This window comes from Puntigrus tetrazona, chromosome 18 (genome assembly GCF_018831695.1).
Source record: "Puntigrus tetrazona isolate hp1 chromosome 18, ASM1883169v1, whole genome shotgun sequence".
Classification (NCBI taxonomy): domain Eukaryota; kingdom Metazoa; phylum Chordata; class Actinopteri; order Cypriniformes; family Cyprinidae; genus Puntigrus; species Puntigrus tetrazona.
Genome location: NC_056716.1, coordinates 6,083,986 through 6,109,563, shown reverse-complemented (window position 1 = coordinate 6,109,563; position 25,578 = coordinate 6,083,986). Strand labels below are relative to the sequence as shown.

The 25,578-nt window shown below is 38.3% G+C and overlaps 1 protein-coding gene and 2 pseudogenes across 1 annotated transcript in view; all 3 read left to right on the top strand.

The window, feature by feature from the left end:
- On the top strand, positions 1 to 4,336 carry LOC122362610 (annotated as a pseudogene).
- A 1,496-nt stretch (positions 4,337 to 5,832) lies between these two features.
- On the top strand, positions 5,833 to 8,585 carry LOC122322971 (annotated as a pseudogene).
- Positions 8,586 to 10,643: 2,058 nt separating this feature from the next.
- Positions 10,644 to 25,578, top strand: part of LOC122362612 (1-phosphatidylinositol 4,5-bisphosphate phosphodiesterase eta-1-like) — a 62,797-nt gene continuing 47,862 nt past the window's right edge. The window contains 2 exon segments of the mRNA XM_043264147.1: positions 10,644 to 10,810; positions 17,425 to 17,536. Coding sequence (XP_043120082.1) covers positions 17,458 to 17,536 — 79 coding nt within the window. The 5' untranslated portion in view covers positions 10,644 to 10,810; positions 17,425 to 17,457.

Genomic DNA, 25,578 nt, shown 5'->3' with positions numbered 1-25,578 from the left:
CTGAAGCACTCGGACACATTTTACCGACGCACCGCTCCGGCTTCCTTCTCATTTCTGCAGTCAGGTGTACTCACTGCTGTTCTCTGCGTCTTGTAAACATTAGGGTATATTATGCATTTGCCTGGATGTTTTGGTGTCAGTAAAGTGCCGCTCATCTGAAGTCAAGAAAACAGTTAGTTTTTTCCCGTCATTCATATAACGTTTTGTTCATTTATTCATTGATGTCTTGACTTGTCATGTGGTATGTCATCATAGTGCAAGGTAACCATGAATCAGTATATTTTCTGCTTCTGTTCCATCTTACGTTCGTCTCATCCTTTCCTTCCGAGTGTGTTCGATAATCAAAATGTGCTGCATGGTAATGTTTCACAGATCTGATTTGTTGTTGTCTCTTTTGCTCAGCTTCGTAAGTACTAGCTTTATGTGTTTTGCTGAGCAGTTTCACGTTACAGAGCTTTTGAGCGGAACACACCATTTTCAGAATGTGGAAGTTTGAAATAGTCTTCCAAATCTCATGCTATTGATATTTTATTAAAAAAGTCTTGCTGTAGTCTGACAAAAGTTATCAGTTTACCTTCCCAAACATTTAATTTGCTGTTTAATTGTTGATAGGATAACACGAAAGAATCAGGAAAACACACACACACACACACACATACATATATATAAGGTAGTTTATACACTTAAATGCAAAAGTAAAATAGAATGAAAAAAAAATAACAAAATATATATATGTGCATATTGCAAGGGGAAAAAACAATTTGAGATGTACATATAACACACACACACACACACACACACACACACACACACATAATGCATGTTGTTGTTAATACAGTATTGACCAGAATAAGGTATTTCACATAAAAGAGAGAAAATAATAGCAACATTAGTGACAATGCTTTTAAGGATCATTATTATGAAAGGTAGATGTAAACGTTAGGTTATGATATAACATTTTTTTATATAAAACACGCAGGTGTTTTGAGGACCTATCTGGATTGATGCCCGGCAGGTTACGATGGAATTGTCTGAATCTATCACACACAAGAACGGGAGGCAGCGGAAGCCTGTGGTGTCCGCCTCAGATATAGGCGAGAGAAATCCAAGCTAGAAGTGGAGGGCGACGAGGAGGCTCTTCTGCCCAACTCAGACCGGCCCGAAGGACGGACGAAAGCCAGTCACGGGATCAAAGGAGAACTGGGCAACGTGGCCCTGCTGTTGTTTTTGTACGTGCTTCAGGGCATTCCCTTGGGCCTGGCCGGGAGCATTCCTCTCATCATGCAAAGCAAGAACGTCAGTTACAAGGACCAGGCCTATTTTAGCTTCGTGTGTTTGGCCTTTCAGTTTAAAGCAAAGCTGTTCTGGGCTCCGCTGGTGGACTCGTTGTACCTGAGGAAGTTCGGCAGGAGGAAGTCGTGGCTGGTGCCCACTCAGTACCTGCTGGGTCTTTTCATGCTTTACCTGTCGGTCTCGGTCGACGCGATGCTTCAGACGGACGGACAGAGAGGGCCGGACGTGATCACTCTGACCGCAGTCTTCTTCCTGCTGGCTTTCCTGAAGCGGCCACACGGTGACATCGCCGTTGATGGCTGGGCTTTGACTATGCTGTCCAGGGAGAACGTGGGTTACGCTTCCCACTTGTAACTCCGTGGGACAGACGGCTGGATACTTCCTAGGAAACGTCTTGTTTCTGGCTCTGGAGTCTCGCGGATTTCTGCAACAAGTACCTGAGGTTTGAGCCTCAGGAACGGGGCATTGTGACGCTCTCGGTGCGATTAATATGAATTTTTAAAGTCATTAATATTTTTATTCCGCAGTAATGCATTAAAATGATCAAAAGTGAAAGTAAAATGTTTGTACGTTGTTTACATTTTATTTTAAACAAGTGTTTCGGTTCATAAGCGAATTAGAAAAAAATGTTTCTATGGTTTCCAAAAAATATTAAGCAGCACAACAGGAATAAATTATATTTATGTTTTTTTCTAAATATTTTGAATACAAATCTAATTCCAACTATTTTCACAATAATTTAGTAGAGCATAAGGACTAAAATATTAAAAATACTTTTATATAATAAGTTTCAAAGACTTTTTCTTTTTAAGAAATCTTAATCAAGGCTGCAGATAAATACAGAAAAAACTGTAATATTGTGAAATATTATTGCAATTTTAAAATACAAGTTTTCTATTTTACTATACTCTAAAAATTATTTATTCATGTGATGCAAAATAGATTTTTCATCAGCCATTATTCCAGTCTTTAGTTTCACACGATCCTCCAGAAATCCTTCTAATATGATGATTTATTGTCAACATTGGAAACGTTTTTAAACCTGTGAATGAAAAGTAAAAAAAGAAAGAAAAGCATCTACTTAAACTATTATTTTCTTAAAACAATATATACCATTAAAAATAATGATAACATAAAATAAAACACAAATACATCAGTTTATTCAGCAGGCATGTGTTCACTTGACAAAGTCATAGTAAAGATTTCTGTTTCGAGGGTTTACTGATACTTTGTACTTTGTTCTGCTCTCTTTCAGATTTCTTGTTTTCTGGGATCGTGTTCATGGTATCTACCACTCTGGTTGCTATCATGAAAAGGAAACAACAACAAACAGCATCATCCCAAGAAGAAGCCTAAAGAGGAGACGAGGGCGTTATGGAGACCTACAAACTTTTGTTGTCCATAATTAAAATGCCCACTGTCTTTACCTTCTGTGTCCTTCTGCTGACCGCTAAGGTACTGCGACGTCAACCTTGCTATAGCAAACTTCCTGTTTTGACTGCCGTGACTTTATAGCTACGTGCAAATCGGTCTAATTTATTCCTCTTCCTCTCTACTTTCAGATCGGTTTCTCTGCAGCTGACTCCGTGGCGGGGCTGAAGCTGGTGGAAGCTGTTTCCTAAAGAGCAGCTGGCTCTGCTGGCGGTTCCCATGGTGCCTCTGCAGATCTTGCTGCCTCTAGTTATTAGTAAATACACAGCTGGGCCACGGCCACTCGACGTTTTCTGCAAAGCTTTCCCATTCAGGTACAAACTAAATCAAATGACTCCGATTCGCGATGATTCGTGATGTACACAGAACCACACGTGCGATCATTAACACACGGGAAGAGTAAGAGGAAGTTTGTTTGTTTGAAGAAAGCTGCTGATTGGTTTGGGAGTATGCCCTGCTGGTCTGGTGGACCCCGAGTGTTCGGCACGAGGAAGGCTTCCCGGTGTATTACTATGCTGTTGTGCTGCTGAGCTACGCAGTACATCAGGTTAGTTTACATGAATATGTTTGATCGGTGACTCTTTTTTTTGGTAAAAGTTTGGGATCAATTTATTGTTTGGGGCGAAAAATGAATCACGAAGGATGCTAAGCAGCACATGTTCTCAACGCTAATGATGAATCGGCGTATTAGAATGATCTCTGAAGGATCGCGTGAGACTGAAGATGATGCTGAAAATTCAGCTTACTTCAGAGGAATAAATTCTATTTTAATGTATATTAGAATAGAAACCTGTCACACTACATTTACATTTTTTCTGTATTTTTGATCAAATAAATGCCACCCTGATGAGCTTGTTTTAAATGAACTTTTGATTGAAATCAACAAGTATTGTTTAATGTCTTTCTCCGCCAGGTGGCGCTGTACATAGCATGTAACGTCGCCTGCATGGCTTTTCACGCCAAAGTCAGCGACCCTATGATAGGTGGCACCTACATGACCCTTCTGAACACCGTGACTAATCTAGGAGGTAACTGGCCTCTACTTTAGCTCTGTGGCTGGTTGACCCTCTCACCGTTAAAGAGTGCCGGGCGCCCGGGACAGACGTCGCGGCTCGGTTGAAGAAGCAGGGTAAGCTTTGAACCGAATCCCTTTTTCAGGCATTTGACGTTCAGCTATGTTTATCGTCGTAAACCTGTTCTTATGTTATCATCAGCTCTCGCGTCAGAGAGGGCGGCGCGCGGCGGCGTTGGCGCGGTTACTCGTTGAGTCCGTTGTGTGCGTTCTGATCGGTCTCTGCTGGTGGATCTTCTTGGAAGAGAAATGAAGCGGTTACAGGATCGAGAGCCCCTCTGCCTGGCAATGCAGGGTTGCCAAATAATCTCTGCTGGACTCTGCCTTTCATTTTAAAGTTGCTTCATGCCTTGCCCTCTCTTCTCTTCTCTGAGTAACTGCTTATTTTTTGTCACGCTACAGCAGGCCTGTAGAAAGGCTTGAACACTTTGAGGACTGAAATGGTAGAATAAACTGTACTATTAAATTCTTAGCAGATCCGTTCCATTGTTTCCGTAAACCAGAGCTTTTATGCCAAATTGAAACCTGTACATCTAGAGATGGCACCAAGACTTACGTGTGCAGTACATACACAGCATGACACCCGCTGCTCAGATGCCTGTTTAATCAAGCATTTGTTTTAGAAATACTTGAGTTCCTGTGCCCTTTCTGTTTTAATATCGTCACGATTGTCTCCCCAAAAGACTTCAGTGTGTCTTCTGATGTCATGCACGCACGTATGTATGATGCTGCAAAATTCCCATTTCACTAGAAAGACCGGATTCTAATTGAGCTCTTCAGGTGGAATGTATATATTTATAAAGTATAGACCAAAATTGTCACATAGTTGTGAGCGAAAGTGGCTGTGTGTACGATTTTATTTGATTATAGAGGTGGAATGGTTTTATTATGTTTGGTTTCTATTATGTTCAGTATTGGTTGCTATCATGCATATAAATCACTGTTACCTTAAATGACTAAGATATCAATATAAAAGGCAGGTGAAGCTAACTGTAACTTCTAAGTAGGCCAGGAAAAAACTTAAATGTGCAACTGAGCGTACTATTCTGTGAAACCAGCTTTGTCTTTTAAGACCAAGACCAAAACCAATCGTTAAATTTCTATGAATTGTTTAGACTTTTCATGATCGGAGAAGCCTAGTATTTACAACTGTCACGATTTGTTATTGTTTGACTGGGGCATTTATACAATCACCAGCGCTTTTAATAAAAGATGGGGATTGTTCACCTAGAAATCACAAGGCTGTAATCGGCTACTTATCTTCATACTTCATAACCCTATGGACCTTTTTTCTTTAATAAATACAGAAAAGGAGACATTATTTAAATAATGTTAAATTGGTAGCCCCACTTGTTTCATAATATTCTTTATAACTTATTGTTATTAAAAGATACAGATATGAAACATTTGAGGTTCAGTAATGGATGACAAATTAAATTTTTGTGTGAACTCTCACTTCAATGACAGACAGCCTCAGTCTCTATTCACTGTTACTTTTACATCATATTTTTGAAGTGAACGATGAATAAGGCTATTATTTGGATGCACTGTGTGTGTGTGTGTTCCATGGGTTGAAAAAAAGCCAAATGATTTGAAAGAACCTGGAGTGAATGATAGAATTATTATTATTTATTTTTTTGTAAAGTATCCTGTTAAATACTGTACCGTTTGGCTAAATATTTACATGCTGTAATTTTTTCTTCATACAAATTTCTTTTACATTTATAATTTTCATGAAGTGTTCATCTTAGTTTTATGTCATGTAGGCTAATGAGAGAAGTTTTAGAGGGTGCAGCTGCAGTGTGACTTTGAATCTTTGTAAATACTTGTAAACTGTTCCAAGGACAGTTTTTTATCAACATTCCCAAACTATATGTAAAAATAAATAAATATCTTATTTACAAATGAACGAAAGGAATGTGATTAATTTGTGTTTAGCTTTCCCAAGCGGAACGTGTACATATAAAAACCGAAAGCGCATTTGACTTTTGTCCTAAGTCGCTACCCTTAAGCAGTGGGCGTGGCTTCATTTTTGTAGTTTTTCCTCTGTAAACAACATGCCGCCAGGTTCGGATCCTTCAGATGTAAACGAAGAGGACAAGCCCTCAAAAAATATAATTGCGCGTATATCACAGTTTGCTGATGATAACTTAACGTTTGTCCGGGTAAGTGACAGATTTAAATAATAAATGTCCTTTAATTTTTTTAAGGTGTAGAAAAATGGCAGCACCCTGTATTGAAATACTGAGTTTGTAGAATTACGAACTGTAAGTTAGGCTACGCCAGCTGCCCGTGCAAGACGCGATAAGTGTTATATTGTGCTGTATTGATATTTGCGTATTTTAATATGCTCCCCAACAGAGCATCAGCACATGTCTTGGTCTCGTGGTCTTCTTGTCATAGCGAGAGAGCATCAGACTGGTAAGTGCAGCAAACACACTCGACGAAGCGCTTTTATTTCACGCAGCACCTGTTATGCATGCTCTCTGTAAAGTCTGAGGGAAAATTTCGTTTCCGAACGAAAAACATTGTTAAACTGACAGACGCTGCATATTACTGTATGCAGTAGGGCACAGGGCTCTCAAAGACGCTAGTTTTAAATCTCATGGAAAGCGATTTATTGGTATCCGTCATGTTGTGCCTAATATTTTAATGGAAAGACGTGCGTGTTTCTTTCAGCGTGTCAGTGTAGTTTTGGTATTCACCAGCAGAGGCTCCTGTTGCCCTTCAACTATATATATATATTTTTTTCTTCTCTCATCATATTCTTCTGCCTTTGTTTTGCAGGTTACAAAATTTGGTTCTGCGGTTGATATTCCAGCGCGATTCATTGAGAGAAACGTCAGTATCAGAGGAAGACTAAGACATGTTACAGAAAAAGGCCTCGAAGTGGAACACATTCCGATCTATGTTCCTTTTCTCAGTCGCCTACCGACTAAACGTAAGAAACCACACGACCCCGTTTTTTCAGTCCTTCAGGAAGACACTTTAATTAAACGTCGTCTTTCAGTAGGCCTGCACGTTTATTTCGCAGCTGTCACGGGGACCGCCGTGTTCATATGAACAGCTGGCCTCAATTATGACGCCATCTTAAAATTTTTTAAAAAGAAACAATTTAATAGTTTTCATAATTGCGTGTCTCCTGCTGTGTCAGTATTTTTATTTTCTCCTTTAAAAAAAAAAAAGAGACTTTGCCTTTAAACTTGGATTCAATCCGCGTTCACTGCTTTTTTTAAAAGTTTTTTGAACCAAAATGTAAATTATGTTATTATTTACTCCTCTCATGTCGTTACGAACTATTTCTGACCTCCATGACCGCGATCAACGCACAGAACGTAGCAGCCGTAACGTAATTAGTATTTTAGACGGTAACACTGATTAAGTTCTGAGGCGATCTCTAAAATGGCGGAAGTTTCAGAACTGAATCAAAATGTCACTGAATTGTTAACATTCACAAGATCTACAAGACTGTGTTTCAGCATTTTCGCATGAATCTCTGTAAACCGGTTATTGGAAAGAGGCAAAGTAATTCTATTATAGACCCGCTGTGCCTTCAGAATGAGTTTAATGGGTGAAACCAGTCGCACATCGACTCCCTGAAGGTTGGCTAAGACGATTATGTCTATCAACGTTGCTGCGACGCACAGATGGCTTTGTTAAGCTTGACCTCAGATGGACGCGTCTAGCTTTCTCCTGTGCACACCGAGACTCGTCATAGGGAAAGCGTGACCTTATTGGTCTTGTTCACGTAACGACTTTTCCCCACTGTAAAAGCTCTTTAGAGTCTCGTGGATATAGCGTTGGTTAGAGATGACGGCTCACACCGCTTTGTGCAGGTCAGCCCGTGACCCTTCTGGATGTGCGTCTGGCTGGAGTGGAGCTGACCTCAGAAGGGCAGGAGTGGATCGGTCGACAGCTGAAGCCGGCTGAGACGGTGTGGCTGCGGCTGATCGCTCGACAGAACCAAACCCTTCACTGCCTAGTGTCGGTTAACAGGGTAGGTGCCACACATACCAGATCAGCACAGGGTCAGGTGCCACCGGAAAGTTGGTAGCTTGACAAATGAGAGGCTTTGAGACAGAAAGAGCAGTGGTTTGTAGCTTTTTAGCTGCAACGGTATTTAAAGAAAGCCCCAGTTATTTTTCCAGCTGTTTGTGATTTACTGGAAAGAATTATTTATTTACTTGCTAGCTTATATAAACATTTAACCTTGTTATTTTAGAGTTTGCATTAATTTATATAAAAAGTAAATTTATTATAAAAATAGTTATGATATTGTATTAATTTCTATGGCCTTTCTGTATTTAAAAATGTTACTTTTAAAATTCTTGTTATCGTTTTTTAAATACTTTTTCTTTGTGCTCTTTAAGACAAAAAGGTTGGGATCGAGTTAAAGGATTAAGATAATAAATTTGAGACCCCCTAGTGAGTTTAAGAACTAACACTTTAGATGTAAAATTATTGAGGTTAAACAGTCACAGAAACTGGACATATCAGGGGATTTCAAATGTGTCAACAATTAAATAATAATAATAATTATTCTATTAATAATTAAAAATGTATACTTTACACTTTTTTTACTTTATTTTTATACTTATTATTATACATTATTTAGAATTATAATAATTTTTGTTATTCACAAAAATTTCGTTTAAAATGTGATTTTTTTTTCTTTCTAGGCTCACTCTTTAACACCTGTGTGAATGAGGAGCTTTTGAGGCATGGATTGGCGAGGACTTCTCCGCTTGTGGGTCTGGACTCTCACTCGGATCTACTGGCGTCTATATAAAACGCTTTCTGAGGGCCAAGGCAGAGCGGAGCAAAAAGGAAGAGGCCTGTGGAAGGAAGAGAGTCGCTGGGAGAGGGCTGCTAATGTCTTGAGAAACAATACGCTCTTCGTCTCAGTTAAAAACTCCTCAAGCGGACGTCAGGGGCTAAAGAAAAGTGAAACAGTCCCTTTTCAAAAAAAAAAACAAAGGTTGGTTATTAATTGCGCGCAGTTGTATTTATTCTAAATGCGCTATTTTGCTGATCTCAAACTTCACAGATAAGCAGCGATTAAACTTGAAATTTCTGTTTTTCTGCTTGTCGTTACTTTGAGCTGAGAAGAACACGTCTCTTCACACTCGTCCTTGTTCTTAACACTCTGCACTTCTGTATAATCCATCACATTATTCATGCTCTCCTACACCTGTAGCTCTGGACATCATCGTCATATTCCCGACAGCCGGAAAGCCTTTGTACTCTTCCCTCCTCCCATAAATCCATATGCCGCGGACCTCTCGGTTTTCTCTTTCCCCGGGGAGGCGGGGGAGTGCTTTGTCACGATGACATGGCAGTGGGGGTCCACCGATGCCCCTACGGAGACAATGAGGAGGAGGGATCCCCATTACTATAGAAACATCACACTCAGAAGACAAAGTGCATTGAGGGTGCCACCTTCTCAGGGTCCTAAAAGCCTTAGTACGTGGAGAAAAGAGGGTAGAAAAGGGGCTTGAATGGAACCCTTATCTTGAAGATGAATACGTTTAAAAGACAGTATTCGGGAATATGAGCAAAAGCATTATTATGAGAAGACCATTATCTGTAAAGCTACTCGTTTTAATTATGTAGTGAGTAAAGGTGAATATGTTAGCATTGCTACAAAAATCTGAAAGAAGTCATTTTCTGAAAAACAAAGTCTCAGACTTGATAGACCTAACTAACATCTAATGGCCTTCCCAGTGGTTTGCAGGTCCTCTGGTAGGGGTTTTGTTTTCCTCTCGGTTCTCAATGGAAATAGTCTATCTACTCTAATGGACAGAAGGGGAGGGAATGCCTGCCTCCTCCTTTTGGCCTTTGTTGTGCAAATGTCCCTTGCGACTATGGGAGAGATGCTGGACTCTTATTGACAAACGGTTTGAATTGTAAGGTGCACCGGGTATGAGACTAGCAGACTTTGAACCCGCACTCAGCACATGGGCGGTTACTCAGAAAGACCTGCGGAAACTGTGGAAGGAGTGAGATGAGAGATGCGTGACAGGAAAATATGCCCTTTGTTTTCAGAACAGAACTCCTCTCTCTCTTTGTATCAAATTCTAAGCTTGGAATTTTAAGCTCCTCAACTGAATCACAACAGGTTTTTGGTAGTACACTGAAGTGCAAGTTTAATTTCAAAATGACGTGAAAGTAGAATAGTAAGTCAATGCCAATATTATTATTTAGTTCTAAATTAATAAGTTATCCTTTCTAAAAAAATAGAGACTGTGTCTTCTAAGAAGAAATGAGGTTTATTTTACTTTAATGCTATTTTTATCCTGTTTAATTAATAAATATAAGTATTAATTTACAAAATAATTTCAATAATTTTATATCCAATAGCTAACATTTCATCACGCTTTATTTTAGGCTCCAATTCCCTTTAAACAAGCCGTTAGCTATGACTTTGTTTACCTCAGTAAACTCCCAATTAACTGCTTATTAATAGTCAACAGTGGACGTTATTGGGATGTAGAATATGGTCATACAGAATATGTGCTTTTTAAGTACTAATAAACGGCCATGTTATTAACAGGCATGCTAATAAACTAGCCTAGTTAATAGCGATAATTAGTCCCTATACTAAAGTTTCCCCCAGCTTTCTAACACTTTCGAAAGTCCACGTGCTTGATTTTTGTGAATAAAAACATGCTACAGAAACGCAAGCCGAAACGACAACGCTTTATTAACTGTGGCGTGATAATAATCGCTGTTCCTTATAGCCGCTCAGCGTCAGTCCGCTCCAGAAAGTTCGCGCCGGTTTTTGCGGCCGCTTCCCTCGACTCCGGTCAGTTACCAGTCCGGAGCTTTTGAATGAGAGCGGAGACTTACAGTTAAACAGTAAACACCGCCGTACGCGCGAAGGAGAACCCCGGAGGACGCTCGTGTGGAGGAAAAGAAGTTAACAATGTTTCCAGTGTTTCCGTGAAAAGAGCCAAGCCTGACTCTGTAACCAAAGCGGAATCCCAAGCGAACTCTTGAGTGTGAGAAACTGAAGTAAGTGATTTGTCTCCGTTCTTTGTTGAGAGCAGGTGCAAGCGCCAGCCGAAAAAGTTTCGCTTTTCACTCCTTTTCTAAATTACTTTCACTAACTATCTATATCATACAGTGCCAGTCAACGATACAGACATTTGTTGTGAAATGTTAAAAAAAAAAAATCATTAAAAGGTACATTTAATGTTTTCTTGGTGTACGGTATGCCAGATGGTTGACGTGACAGTATAAACGCATAACACCCAGAGGTGGCATAAAAAAAAAAGCCCAGGTGGCCTTCATGTCCAGTGGATGGAAATGAGCACTCAGGTGTTACACGTAACCTTCAGCGGGTGAATAAGTCCAAATGTGCTCAAACACATGTTGACAGGGGCTGGTAAAATCATCTGGGTGTGTGCTGTTCCTCAAGCCTCAGCAATCACTGTTGCTCATGTTCAACATTTGCCTAAATCCATGTATTATTTACAGACATTAACCAGACAGAACGCACCTGGAAGTATTGTGCGCCAGCTTCAAAATGGAGCTCAATAAACCAAAAAGCTCACAGACCGAATGAGATTTTTAAATATAATTTTTTAATATTAATAAACCCATACGCAGATGTTATTTCACCCGACTTATGAAGTGACCCTTATTTGGCGCGCAGACACTCCCGCAACAACCTTCTAGCGAAGTAAACGTCAGGCATGGACTTGGGAAAGGTTAGGTTTTGCAAGCGAGACAGTCTTGTATTTGTCACAGAAAGCTTCTATTCAAAGTCTATGCATATTTCTGTGTATTGGAACGCGTGGGGTAAAATGACTCCAGTGTTTTCCAAGCACAGCGTATCATTTTGCTCCCCTGCTCGGGTGTATAGCTTCTGTGTGGAAGCAGAGACCCGATTAATTATTTAGCTTTTATTCCCCGAGAACAGAAGACAATACATGTTAACTGTATTCTTTGTGTTCTCAGCGTGGCTTCAGTGAGGTCGGTCCTCGGCGGCCTTGAAACAGATCCCAGAGTCCGTCACTAGTTCTGGGTCACAGTGAATGTGCCTGCCACTCCTACTGCATCAGTCCAAGCCGGGACTTTCAGAGCATTCAGTTCAACTTTTAAACCGGCTTTTTGATCAGTTGATCTGTCCGTCGCTTGAGTTTTTAATTCTAAGCCTAGCAGGTCAGTCCGAACTCTGACTGGTTCTGTTGGCACATCTTTAAGATGCTTTCATCCAGTCTTTCACTAAGATTTTGAGATGTGTTTGCAGAACTTTCTGAACTTTCTGAACTCCAACTTGTACCACAAGTTCATACTGAAACACTCAAAATGGCATTGACTGTAAAAAGTAGTGTTTTTTTTTAAGTACTTTAATTTCCTAAAACTGACTATTGTTACATAATGAATAGTTTTGTCCATTGTCCAAATTAATTATTGCCATTAATAGTGTTGACATAGAAATGCAAAACTAAAAACTAAAACGTTGCATTTTATCATTCAGTATTTTTTTTTTAAATGGTGTGAATGCAGCACAAAATTGTTTAATTTAGTGATATAAAATAATCTATGTATATAACAAAGCTTGCATTTATTTTAGTCATGAACAACGATTAATTATGATTTATCGCATCCAAAATAAAGGTTTTTGTATACATAATATATTTGTGTCTACTGTTTATATTTATTGTGTATATATAAATGTACACATTTAAAAATAGGTCGTGTTTATACATTAAATATATTTATATATAATATAAATTATATGAATATAATTATAGACATGTAACATATAATATATGTGCGTGTCTTTATATATACATAATAAATATACCCAGCAAACACACACATATATATTATATACACAAAAAACATTATTTTAAAAGCGATTAATCACAGTTTATTTATTTATACTTATTTGTTAATTTTTATTTATTTCATATGGAAAATGTCAAACATGTTAATCATGGGCATTTTTATTTAACGTTGCATTTTATTTTATATATATATATATATATATATATATATATATATATATATATACATATACACACACATGCTATTTTCTCTTTAAATGCTACTAATACACATGCAAGCAGCTAAATAATAGTTTTGGGCCCTTAACTATGTTTACCTTTTCTTTTTCTTTTTATTCAGTAGAACCATGCCTTTTTTTCCAAGCGTTTGGTAATCATTCACAACACAGCCTTCTATTTTAAGCAACTTATAACTCATGTCTTTTTTTAGATTATAACATTCTAGGACACCTGTGTTATACAGTTAAGCTTCTGGAAATTGAAGGGTTAATAGACGGTGACCAGGTTCCACGGGGGAGCAAGTGGGCACTGAAAACAAAAGCTTGAAGATATCTATGCCAAATATTGCGATGCTCTCGAAGATGACAGGTTCTGGAAATAAAAATAACAGCTTTGTCTGTTTATGAGTAAAACGGACTTTCAGACAGAGACAGTAATGCAGAAACATGAGTCAGCAGTTTAGCTGGATTGATATTTATTCTTCCTGACAGGCAGAGACCGTCCACTTTCTGCAGGATATGGGAGGGCTCTAAAGAGGGGGCTTATGGGGGAAAGTGTCCTGCTTTACAGTCAGAGGGGGTGTGGGGTCACGGGTTAAACCCTACCCCACAGTGAAATCTATTTTAAAAGCTGTCACCCCAATCCCCTGTGCTCAAACCCTCTCATACTCACTCATTTATTAATGACCTTTCAGTTACTCTTCATACTGTTCTCATCCTTTTCACTTTATAGAATTGGTTGATATATATATATATATATATATATATATATATATATATATATATATATATATATACTACTTTAAATCCTACCTTACTATTTTACTGAGCAAAAGTCACAATGGTTTGTAAAAATAAGAATTTGACAATTAAATAAAGTGTGACTATATATTTTTAATTTCCATTTTATTTCATATAATAATGGCTTAATACATTTAATACACTTTTTAAAAATAACTATCTTTAAATGTTAATTTCTTTTTTTTTTAAGCAGAAATTGTCTTAAAAAATATAAATAAATGACTTCAGTAAATATTTACATACAGTTATTGTGAGCGTCACCAATGGAGCTAACGCATGGTCGAAGGTTCAGGGTCGTATGAACACTAAATGAAGTCAGTACTAAGGGCTTGCTGTATCAGCTGATAGATGATCTGTTGAAAGATAAATTACCGCTGTCTTCTTAGTTTAGTACATTTGTCAGATCTGGAATGATATTGCATATATCAACCCACCGCCAAATAAATGGAAATCCTTCACTGAAATTAGTCATGACCTTTAGAGATTAAATCAAATATGACCCTGGACATGCACTCGTATATAATACGGGCAAAAATAAATAGTATAGTAAATTTCCACTCATAAATATACCAAAACCTAATTTGATTTGTAATATGCATTGCTAAGGACTTTAAAGGTGATGTTTCACTTTTTCATCAGCTTCCAGATTTATAAATAGTTGTATCTCAGCCAAATATTGTAATATCCTAACAAATCATATATATTCACCCTTATTACCGGTTTTGTGGTCCAGGGTCACAAATAAGATGCCTGTTACCTTCTTGGTATCATCTGTATCTGAAAGTTTACTGAAAGTTGATACATCACCCCAGATATGAGATCTGTTTCCCTCTTTTCATGCTTTTTCATCACTAATACCACTCACACATACACTCTCAGAAATATAGACTTTAAATACTAACGGACCTTTTAGACATGGTACCACACCAGTGACAGCTTTTTCTTACCATTATTACTGGGAGTGTACACAACCCACAATGACAACAACCGTGCCTGAATGATAAAGAAGCATAGATGCTAAGATACGAGAGGCAGTATCTAGATATCTAGACCTGTCTGCGATCCGGGTCCCGCGGAGGGAAATGTGATGAGCGATGACAGGCGCTGCGCGAAAGAAAACAATCTGATGACTTTAAAAGTCATGTAGTGTGTTAGGCGGGCGTAATGTGCAGCCAAGTGTTTTCAAATGAAATTTGGAAGAGATAAACATCATTAATTGAGCCTAATTTCCTACTTGACAAGACAAACGCACAACTGATGACTAAAGAGGCGTTTACGCTGCGTGTTTACACTGAAAAAGCAACTGGAAGTCATTCGATTTTGATGAGGGCTTGCAATTGGAAGCGAAATCAGTGACAGAGACCGATGGCAACCCGCCAAAAGTTTTGCAGATGAAGTTTATGCAAATACATGGCGACTATGCGACTACCAATGAGTTCTACCCACAGATATAGTTAACAGAAATGGTAAAAATACAGCAACTTGCCAAACATCCAACTATTTAAATGAACGCCCCTAAAACCTCCAGTGATCTGTATTGATTTTCTACACAGAAATACGACCACTGTCCATCAAGCTTCGTTTCTGAACCCAGTCCGTCCTCGATGCAACAGAAGCTAGAGACGCGGGCCTTACATAATCCAGGAAGGTTATATTTTCCACTTCCTAATAATGGGACGCCACCAAACCAGATTGTGTTCCTCAGGGGCAGATGGGACTTTCTTATGACAGTACAAACAGCATGGTTTATTGAAAAGCCAAGTGCTCGCATTACCACACTCTGACACTATAATCATTCTCAATTTTCTCCCTCTGTGTGGATAATGCCCGCTGAAAGGGGCTGCTAGCCTCTTATCCCACAGCTAATGCGCCTCATAGTCACAGGAATACATTTCTCAAGCACATGTGACAGCTTTTGATTACCCTCGCATTTATATTCCAGCTGTTTTGACAGTAAGCGACAAATCACGAGATGAGAGAAACCAGGAGAAACCTGCTGAACGGAGCGATGGTTTGAAACCGTTTTAGAGATCTGCCTTTACGTCAGCTTGTCCAGAAGCTCGGCCGCGTGGTTCACATACACGGCAGGGATGCTCGAAATATGACATTGTTCCTGATTTTGACCTTCAGCCACTTCTTCCAAATACCTCCCACGGAGTCTCTTCCCGAACTCTCTGTACAGTATCGTTTTAAAGTAACCATTTATCATCTCTGCTACTGTTCCGTTAACTTTTTTTTGTTGTCCGGCAGCACCTGTTGCGTGTTTGTCTGCTGGTGATTTATGGAAACATCCTGAGGAGAAAGTTCCGGAAAAGCGAGACCCCGTCGGCTGCTACTTAGTGTCTGATTTCAGCTTGTTTCAGGAAATTAGTGCAGACTGAGGCCAAAGGGTCAAACGCATAGACTTTGTGGGGGGCTGAAGTTAGATCCGAATGGGGCTTTCTGTTACGATCCAGCTCCACACGCTCTGGAACTGTTTTAGAACGGTAATATATATATATATATATATATATATATATATATATATATTATATATATATATATATATATATAAGTCTATTTTGCTTCCCTCAGAAATTAATTTAATATGCAATTGCTGCTCTAGAAATAAATGATTTTTATTATCAGTGTTTTAAAAGTTTGGGGTCATTTTTAAAGAAATTCAATAAATGAATTATTTTTGTAATGCCTTTATTCAGCAAGGATGCATTAAACAAAGACTTTTGACGAAGACTTTGTAATGCAGTGTGTGTGTGTATGTTTGTGTGTAACGTGTAATGTATATATTTAATGTAAAATAATGTATACACACAAACACATTTGTATTTATGGTTTATACTGTGGACTGTGGAGTATTTAATAATACAATATGATACAATTACACTTCTAAAGTTTGACTATTTTTTACATTTACTGTCATATTAACATTATTTTTCACACATTGTGTATTATAACTATAAAACAGTATAATATTAATTAATGCAAATAACATATATTCTTTAATATATATATATATATCTCCAGAGGCAAACTCCAGTACCACAGCTCTGGCTAAATTGTATCTTATTAAATCCAAAGCAATGTTTTTATTTTATTTTATTTTCCATGAAAGCTACAGAATTTCTATTTAATTGTATAGTGATAGACCTGAGCATAACCGTTTCTCACTGTATTATTTATATATTTATTGATTTATTTTATTTTTATTCTCTTAAAACGTATCTGGTTTAATGAAGACCACTTGTGGACAAAATAATGATATTTTCCAGGTGAGAGCGTCCTCACTGTTTTTCAAGTAATTAAAAATCCTGCATTTCATCAATTAACTGTATAAATTTAGCGAAGATTAGAGAGGTGATTGTGCACATCTTAATTTACACCTTTGGGAAGAACTGGTCGTATCGTTCCACGTCTATGTATTCTGCATTCATAATGGACATGGACGTGCGATAAACCCTCTCAACTCTCGGTCCCTTTCTACCCAACACACACACACACACACACACACACACACTCCTTTTCATTTCCTGCTTATTTGTCCCTTCTCCTCTCTTTCTCCACAATCTCTTTTGTAATCCCATCAGTACAATCAATGCTGTAACTGTAGGTCTGCACCTGTCATTTCCAATCAGAGCGCTTTGTTCCTGACGAGAAGTGAGACTCATCAACCTTTAGCTGTCACAGCACTTGGGTCAAAACCTTTACCATTTATATACGTCTTCAATTCATCGCTGGATGCTGTTTGAGAAGATATACTGTACATTCAACAACATAAATCAAACATCTTTTTTTTTTATTGTCCCCATTACAGATATTCCGCTCTCCATCCTTCCTGGATCCCATCATGAGCTACAGGAAGATGGACAAGCATGGAAACCCGCAGTATTGCCGCCATTTTCTGGCTGACAACAGCATCTTCCACGGTAGGTTCGCGTTAGTATGATGGATATACCGCAAAGTGCTCTTGTTATGCAGCGCTGTACGAGAACTGGCAATTTTGCGCTTCTCCAAACCTCTACGAAGAGCGCTTTTTTGATTGCTCGACCATCAAATGCATTTGGGACTGGTGTACACAAGGTGGTGCTGTGTCTCACGTCATGGTGAGAAGAAAGCGCTCGAGCGGGATTGTTTGGGAATCGAAAGGATAGGAAATCAGTCCTTCTTGACTTGATGGTGTTTGTTTAAATGGGACTGAGTCCCCAAGGCCGCATCGCTGTGCACAAAACCAACAGCCTGACAGAAATATCACAGCAGTATCTACAACAAATAGCTGCAGATGGTTTGAGAAATGAGAGGTTTGTCCAGCCGTGCTCACACGCAATTCGGAGAGACGGGAGCAGAGGAGGGGCGTCGGCAGATGTGTTAAGAGCAAGGCAATAAATTCTCATTATTAAATGCTAAAGGTCATAGCCTCCGTAATGGCAGAACGCAGATCAGCATATGTTCATCAGGCGTTCGACCACATTCCCTTTCATTTATTTATTTCCATTATGTCATGATTTACAGACCTTGAAATCTTCTGTACATTTCTATTTTGAGAAATATTCATTTAATCATTTGGTAATCTCTTACAATGAGGTTCATTTATGAATAGCCTTTATTAATCTTATTAGTTCATGTTAATTTCAGCATTATTAAAACTACAAGGTGTATTCGTTAACATAAGTTAACGCACTGTGAAGTAACGTGAATAAAGAATGAACAACTATTTTCGTTAACAAAGATGCATTGTGCATCATTTTTTCATGTTCAGTTAATACAATAACTAGTGTTAACAAATGACACGCTGTTATATTACCAGAACATTTAATATTTTATACATAGAGCTCAAAAATCTTAAATACTAAGGAATTAAAAAGAAAAAATTAAAAATAATACATTTTAACTTGCATAGATAAATATACACTACTGTTCAAAACTTTGTGGTTGTAAAGAGTTTTTGCTAAATAAATCTCGGTAACACTTTATAATACGTTGACACTAATATGCATTCATTCATGTTTAACAAATGCACAGATAATTATGAGTTAAACTACTGCTATAAATACTGCATCATCAACAAATGAACATTCTGCATGATTCATAGATTAAGTAATCAATAAATTGTTCTTAGTTAACTGTGTCATGACGTATTAATTCCTAATAACGTATTATATTAACTAATAGTTTAAATTCATGTGTTAATTACCACAAAGGGTTGAAGTTTGCGTTCCGACTTCCGTGGTCTGCTTTAATTAAAAATTAGCTAATGATGTATTATTCTGTGACTTTACATGACTAACTAACTAATTCAAAATCAATAACCACAATGACATATTACTTAACTACTAGCTAATAGTTCTGCGCCTCAACAAGTACAGTCAAAACAGAATGATACTTTTGCAGATCATTAGCTAATGATTCATTAAAGCAGACGACTGGAAGTTGAAATGCATGGCCTCAGCCCAATGTGGTATATAACATATGATTTACTTCACTGCGTTATTAGCGAATTAATACTTTGACACATTTAACTAATAACATTTTATTTGATTGCTTCATCTATGAATATAGAATGTTTCGCTGATGTAGTAATCATTAATAAATGGTTTAGTTCATCATGAGTAATGCATTAACTCACGATTATCTGTGCATTATTTAAGCAATATTTAATGTGTGCACCTGTATTGTAAAGTGTTACTGAAATCTCTTATTCTCAGGTTCTCAAGGCTGCATTTATTTGAGAAATACAGTATATATATATATATATATATATATATATATATATATATATATATATATATATATATATATATATATATATATGTGTGTGTGTGTGTGTATGTATGTATATACAGTATATGTATATCTCAAATAAATACATTTATAATACACACACACACACATATATATATGTGATATTAATTTATATGATGTAAATTTATGATTTCTCTGTCATTGTTCCAGTTTTCAGCGCTGCAAGATTCTTTATAAATGATCATTCCAATCACTATTAACTTCTATTATTTTTCCCTCAATAAATTCTTAATTTGCTGCTTAATAATAGTTTTTAAATGAAGGTATTGGGTATGATTAGGGATGTAGAATAAAGCATTAATATGTGCTTAATTTGCACCAATAAATAGCTAATATTCTTGTAATACGCGAGCTAATAAGAAATGGGGGTAACCATAATATAAAGCGTGCCCATAAATTCGCTGATGGAGATTGATTTTACACGAATTCGAATTGCATTAGCTATAATCTCTATAAGTACAATCAGGATTTACCCTGCATTAATGCTTTTAATCGTCATTAATGCTCAAGTGCACCTAGCGTACCCACAATCCAGTGGCATCTATTGACATGAGCGAGATGCAGTTGTGTGGTGGTATGCTCCTCTGAGAGAGGAGTGATTGTTGTGTAGCGACTGGGCAGTTGATGCATGATGTCCATCAACCCCGTGGGCTGCAGCCCGCCCGTCCGTCTGCGTCCGGCTCTTCCAGCGTGGCATGCTGGGCCGCACCGCTGCAGTAATCTGCCCTCATTCATTCTTTAAACGTTTTCACTCCTCCCGCAGCCAGAGATGGAGCAGCCTGCCCGGGGAATGACAAAAGCCAGTGATTTCAGCTTATGAAACCTGTGTTTGCTTCGATTCCGCAGGTGCGCTTTTTATATCGCACCGGTTTCCAGTTTCTATTATTGTCATTTGCTGGCTCGTTTGTCTCAGGCGGCTAGCGCCGGAATGAAGTGGAAATCAAGCTAGAAAACACGCAACCTGGCATCATAAAGACATTGCACGTTTCAAAATGAAATGTTCATGCTAAAACACGAGTTCAATATGTGAAGCCTGGCACATTTGAATTAAATCGATACAGGTACGTATTGCTGTCTTTTTATCACGTTATATATGACCATACTGCCAGTGGACTGTCGCTACCCGATAGTGTTAACAAATGCAAAAATGCTAAAATATATTAATATCTCCCAGCATATTAATATTGTCTCTAAGTCACATGATATTCTTCACGTAATTCTTTATTAATCAGAACAAAAAATTGTGTGAAAAGGAATAAAGGTGTCAGTACTTTCAGAAACTGCAGGGATATGTACTTAATGTCTCGCTAAAAATGCCACCAGGTACGTACGTTTATGCCATGAGACCAACTGGAACCTTTTTATAGGATATGAATCGCATCTTGGATTGATTAGTGCTTGGATTATCCCAGTAATGCCTGGCCAGCCCAACTCGATAGCACCTCAGACACATTTTCTTAGCACACAGTACACACAGCCTAACATTATACTGACCTGACAGAATCCTCAGACAACATTGATCGGATCGGCTTCATTCCAGACAGCTTCACTCTACACCTACCGGCATCTACTCTTGGGAGTTTGATTGGTTCATTTTTTTTTTTTTGTCAGCAACAATGTCCCATTTGACATTTAGCACTTTAAGGGCACTAACACACACACACACACACAATCTGGAACAACTTGGGCTTATTTACGCTCTGAATATGAAACCCTCAAAGGAATCGACGACAAGATCCAGGCTTGCTTATATTTTATGAGGATTTATTTCCGTCTGTCACTGATGCTCGTGTGATGGATGAGTGTGACGGAGACTTCACAGCGAAGTGCTCGCCAATTGAAACACTGAGCGAGCATATTTAACTTGGTCCATCACACTGAACGTACTCAACAGCCATTTTAGTCCGGATAGATGTGTGATTTTAACATCTGTCAGATATTACGGCAAATTTAATAACTGTGAAAAAAAGTAGTTCAACCAAAAACTTTCTGTAATCAATTATGCATGCTTTGTATTTGCATTTATAATTTTTTTTTTTTATTCATAATGTTCAAAACGTCTTTGACTTTCTTCTGTGGAACGTTCCAAACTTATTTGACTTTTTTCTGTGGAACACAAAAGGAGAGATTTTAAATAATGTTCACGCCGCTCGTTTCCATTCAGTGATTGCGGATGCTTGCAAATAGAAATAAATTACATTTTAAATATATTAAAATGACTTGGAATGTAGCAAATGAGTCATATTTTTCAGTTTTGAGGCTTAAAAGATACTGCATCTTTACGTTTTATGGAAATGAGCAGTATGAGCACCCGCATAAGAATAAGGTCATTTCTTTTATCTCACACAGCAGAAGTGTGGGGTCAGGGGTTCCCAGGGGAAGCACGAACTGATAAAATGTAAATGTACGGCGTGAAAGCAGTGTAAGTCACTTTGGATAAATGCGTCTGCCAAATGCACACATATGAATGCGGAGAAAAGGTCATACATGGTTTGGAACATCCCGAGGGACTAAATAACGGCAGGATATTTTTTGGGTGAACTTTGCATTGAAGCATTGAGAATCAATTTATTGAATTATTTTACAATTTGTGTTAAATGTGTTGCGCAGGCCATTATGTGGGGAATAATGTAGTCTGTTGCCGAAAATCTGTTTACACATTTCTCACATTTTATTTCCTCTCACTGCCAGCAGCCCAACATTTACAGATCAATGAGGAATTCATTATGACATATTAATCTTTCGAAACCTTCCACATTACTCTAATAGCTCTGAACCAGCGTCAATGCGCATTCATCTGTAATAATGTGATGAGAGAGTTCATTTATCATCGCAGAAACGTGAGTTTAAACTAAATCAGATGGTGTGTTAATCGGTTTATTCCTGTGAAATAGGGTGATTTCAGATCAATTGGAACATGTTTAATAAATCAATGTCAAAAAGTGACCCGTTTACCTGAATTCCCCCTAACAACAAACAATAGCTGCTGCTCTCAATTAGGTTTTGCTGGAACAACAAACACCGGTCAAAGTTCACCCGGAAAAGAAAAGTCTGTCATACATTCACCCTCATGTTTTTGTTTATTTATTTTTTTTATGTAGTACTGTATTTCATCTGCTTTAGTATAAGACACCGCTCTTTTTCACTGTGAAAATATCAAAAGCCATACAGGCTTCGAAAGGTATGAGGATGTTACAGGATTTTGAGGGGGTTTAGTAACCGCCAAACAAACCGACACGCGCCTCAGGTGAACTACAACTCAAGCCATTTGCTCTTTGTTTGATTTAAACGACAGACTCGCCGAGGAAACCAAGAGTTCGACCGCATGTTCCGCTGACCCCTTAATCGCTTTCATAACACCCAGACCACCCCCACCCCCAACATCCTCCCACCCTCGCGAATATGTGCAGAAAAGAAGCGCGGATATGCCTCGCGCAGAGATCAGAGTCACCGAGAATGAGGCGAAGAGGAGCGCGCGCGCCTTACTGAGCGGAGACTGGAGAGCTCCTTCTCGCGCGCGTCGATTACATGAATCAAACGGATTCCTTCAGATTTATAGCCAGCAAATATTTATTAAAAATGTAACCGCGTATAAAATCCCGAGGTAGGGTGTCCTATTACAGATAGTCTGATGTTTTAACGGTAGAGTGCAATGACACCTGCATTCCGAAGCGCGCATTTTGTTTTCTGATCGTCGTACCGAAAAGGGATTCGCTCTTGATGCGGTGTTTACCCGTTATCAACTATAATGGCAGAGCTGGAAGTTTTGAAAAATGTCACTTTTGAGAAGGGTGAGTCATACAGCACGCTGCTGTAATATCAGTCACATAACTGTCTTTTGTTGTTGTTTATTCTCTGGTCGGTATTTTGTCTCGTGATTAGGCACTTAATTCAGACTAACCAATTAGACACCGGATGAAGTCTCGTACGAGGTATTTTAATAGAAGTGATGTAGTTTGCACACGCATGACTTTAAGCGCCGTGCTCTCTGAGAGAGGAGCTGTCCAGGGTTCTACATCGGAATGCTGTTGTACTCTGTGGGAGGGGGTGAGAGATGGAGCTCCAAAACACCGATCCACAGGCTGTGGCTAATTGAATGTTTGCCATCTATTTCATTCTCAAGCTGACAAACTTAATGTTCTGAGGATCTGATATGTGATACCAATTATGATAAAACCATCACTGTTCATTTTTCCATATTTTTGGAGCTAGGACATAGATGGGGTTTTACTCCAGCTTCGTTAGGATAGGGTCTATCATTGTTTTTGGTGTCGTCCGTGTCGTGATCCTGCAGGTAGAATGGGATTCTAGAGGTGAAGAAGCTGTGCTGGACGCTCGCGCTCACGAAAATAAGGTCATGTGTTCGATTCCCAGGAAATGCATTGATTGATCAGTTCTATACCTCCATTGCAAATTTAGATAAAAGTGCCTCCTAAATGCATACATAAATACGAGGGTGCTTTGCACAGTTGATAGTAACAAAAGCTAATAACATTTATGCATATTTACATTTAAGACGCGTCGCTCCATTGTTTCGACACCAACAGTTCTGAATTCAAAACCAAGCAAATTTGTGTTGCATACAGCGCATTTATTTTAGCAACATGGTCACGTGTGGTTGCGTTTTATTTAGTGATTTGATTATGAAACGAGATCAAACACGTGTCTGTGCTTTAGTGGTGCTCTGGGTGAAAATATCACCTCTGCCTCTGACTACAGGGAAACATAATGCTAAATGTAATGAACTATAAAGGTGTTTATGACTGTGTGAGCCCGTGATGGTATCCGGGGTTTCCTAGGGTCATTCCTTTGGTGCTTTCTGCGGTTTTTAGACCTATGCTATTTTTGTCATACTTGCAGAGACTGTGATAAAGGATTTAAATTGTCGTTAGATATTTTTGGGTGCTATTCTTTATAATAGCGCCATTTATCAGTAGATACATGTTAAAAAAGCGTGAATAGCAGTAAATTTATATTGGCCAAACAGATTAAAAAGGGATGCCCCAATTAGGTTTTTTCGATCCAGTGCCAGTCATTGAATATTGTCCCGATCTGATACTTGTATGTTCCCAGTGTTTAATGCACAGTCCAAGTAGGCTACGTTAAAGAACAGGAGACCAGAGGCTGTTTATTTGGAATGGATATCAATAGATCTTCACTACGTTTAATAAACAGCTTTTTAGAGAAACAGCTTATGAATCAGCATATTAGCTAATATTCAATATGTGTTAAGCTACACAATATTGTTGCGTTGAACTGTTTTTAGAGTTTATACCAAAAAAAAGCCATTTTATAAGTCACTGACTTTTTGTAACAGAAGGAATTCAGTTTACGGCACTTCCCATTCATTCCTATCATATCTGTTTTAAAGCGATTGAGTGTCGCACAACTCGGACCGAAATTGAATTATGTCAAGGAGTTATGTGATTGGTTTTTAAGGCACATATGATCCAAGTTGTTGGAAGATCTACTTCATAATGACAGCTGGACATCCCTAGCATCTGTGTAAAATATCAAGACTGACTGTGTCATTATTAATGTGTAAATACCCGAACAGCAACAGTAAAATCTGTTTGGTCCTTGCAGCACAATGAATGACCTTGCTGTCCTCCTTTATATATCATGTCAACAGGTTGCTCCTATTTGTAAATTTATGTTTGTTTTTGACTGCAGTGACTGTTTGGTACTCCCCCTCAAAGAGAAAATAGGTCTTTCAGGGGAAAAATAGAAAAAAAGTGCTTTCCCTCTCAGATAATGATGATTCACTGCAGTATTCCCTTTATTTTTCAGACCTCACCCGCGCACACACTTCCTCTCCTTTCCTTTCCTTTCCTTTCCTTTCCTTTCCTTTCCTTTCCTTTCCTTCCCTTTCCTTTCCTTTCCTTTCCTTTTCCTTTCCTTTCCTTTCCTTTCCTTTCCTTTCCTTTCCTTTCCTTTCCTTTTCCTTTCCTTTCCAATGGCTGTTCTGTCTGTAGATGTTTTGTCTCAGTGTATGTCAATTGAATTTAAACTATAAGACACAAGCTTAATTATCCATTAACTCGGTGTAATGAGGTAAATGTAAGAGGTTGTTTTGGGGATGTGGAGTGTCCCTATCGATCAAGAGAATGGACATGACTTTTGATTTTAATGCCGAATGTAGCTATAGGTCTTTACGATCACCCACTCT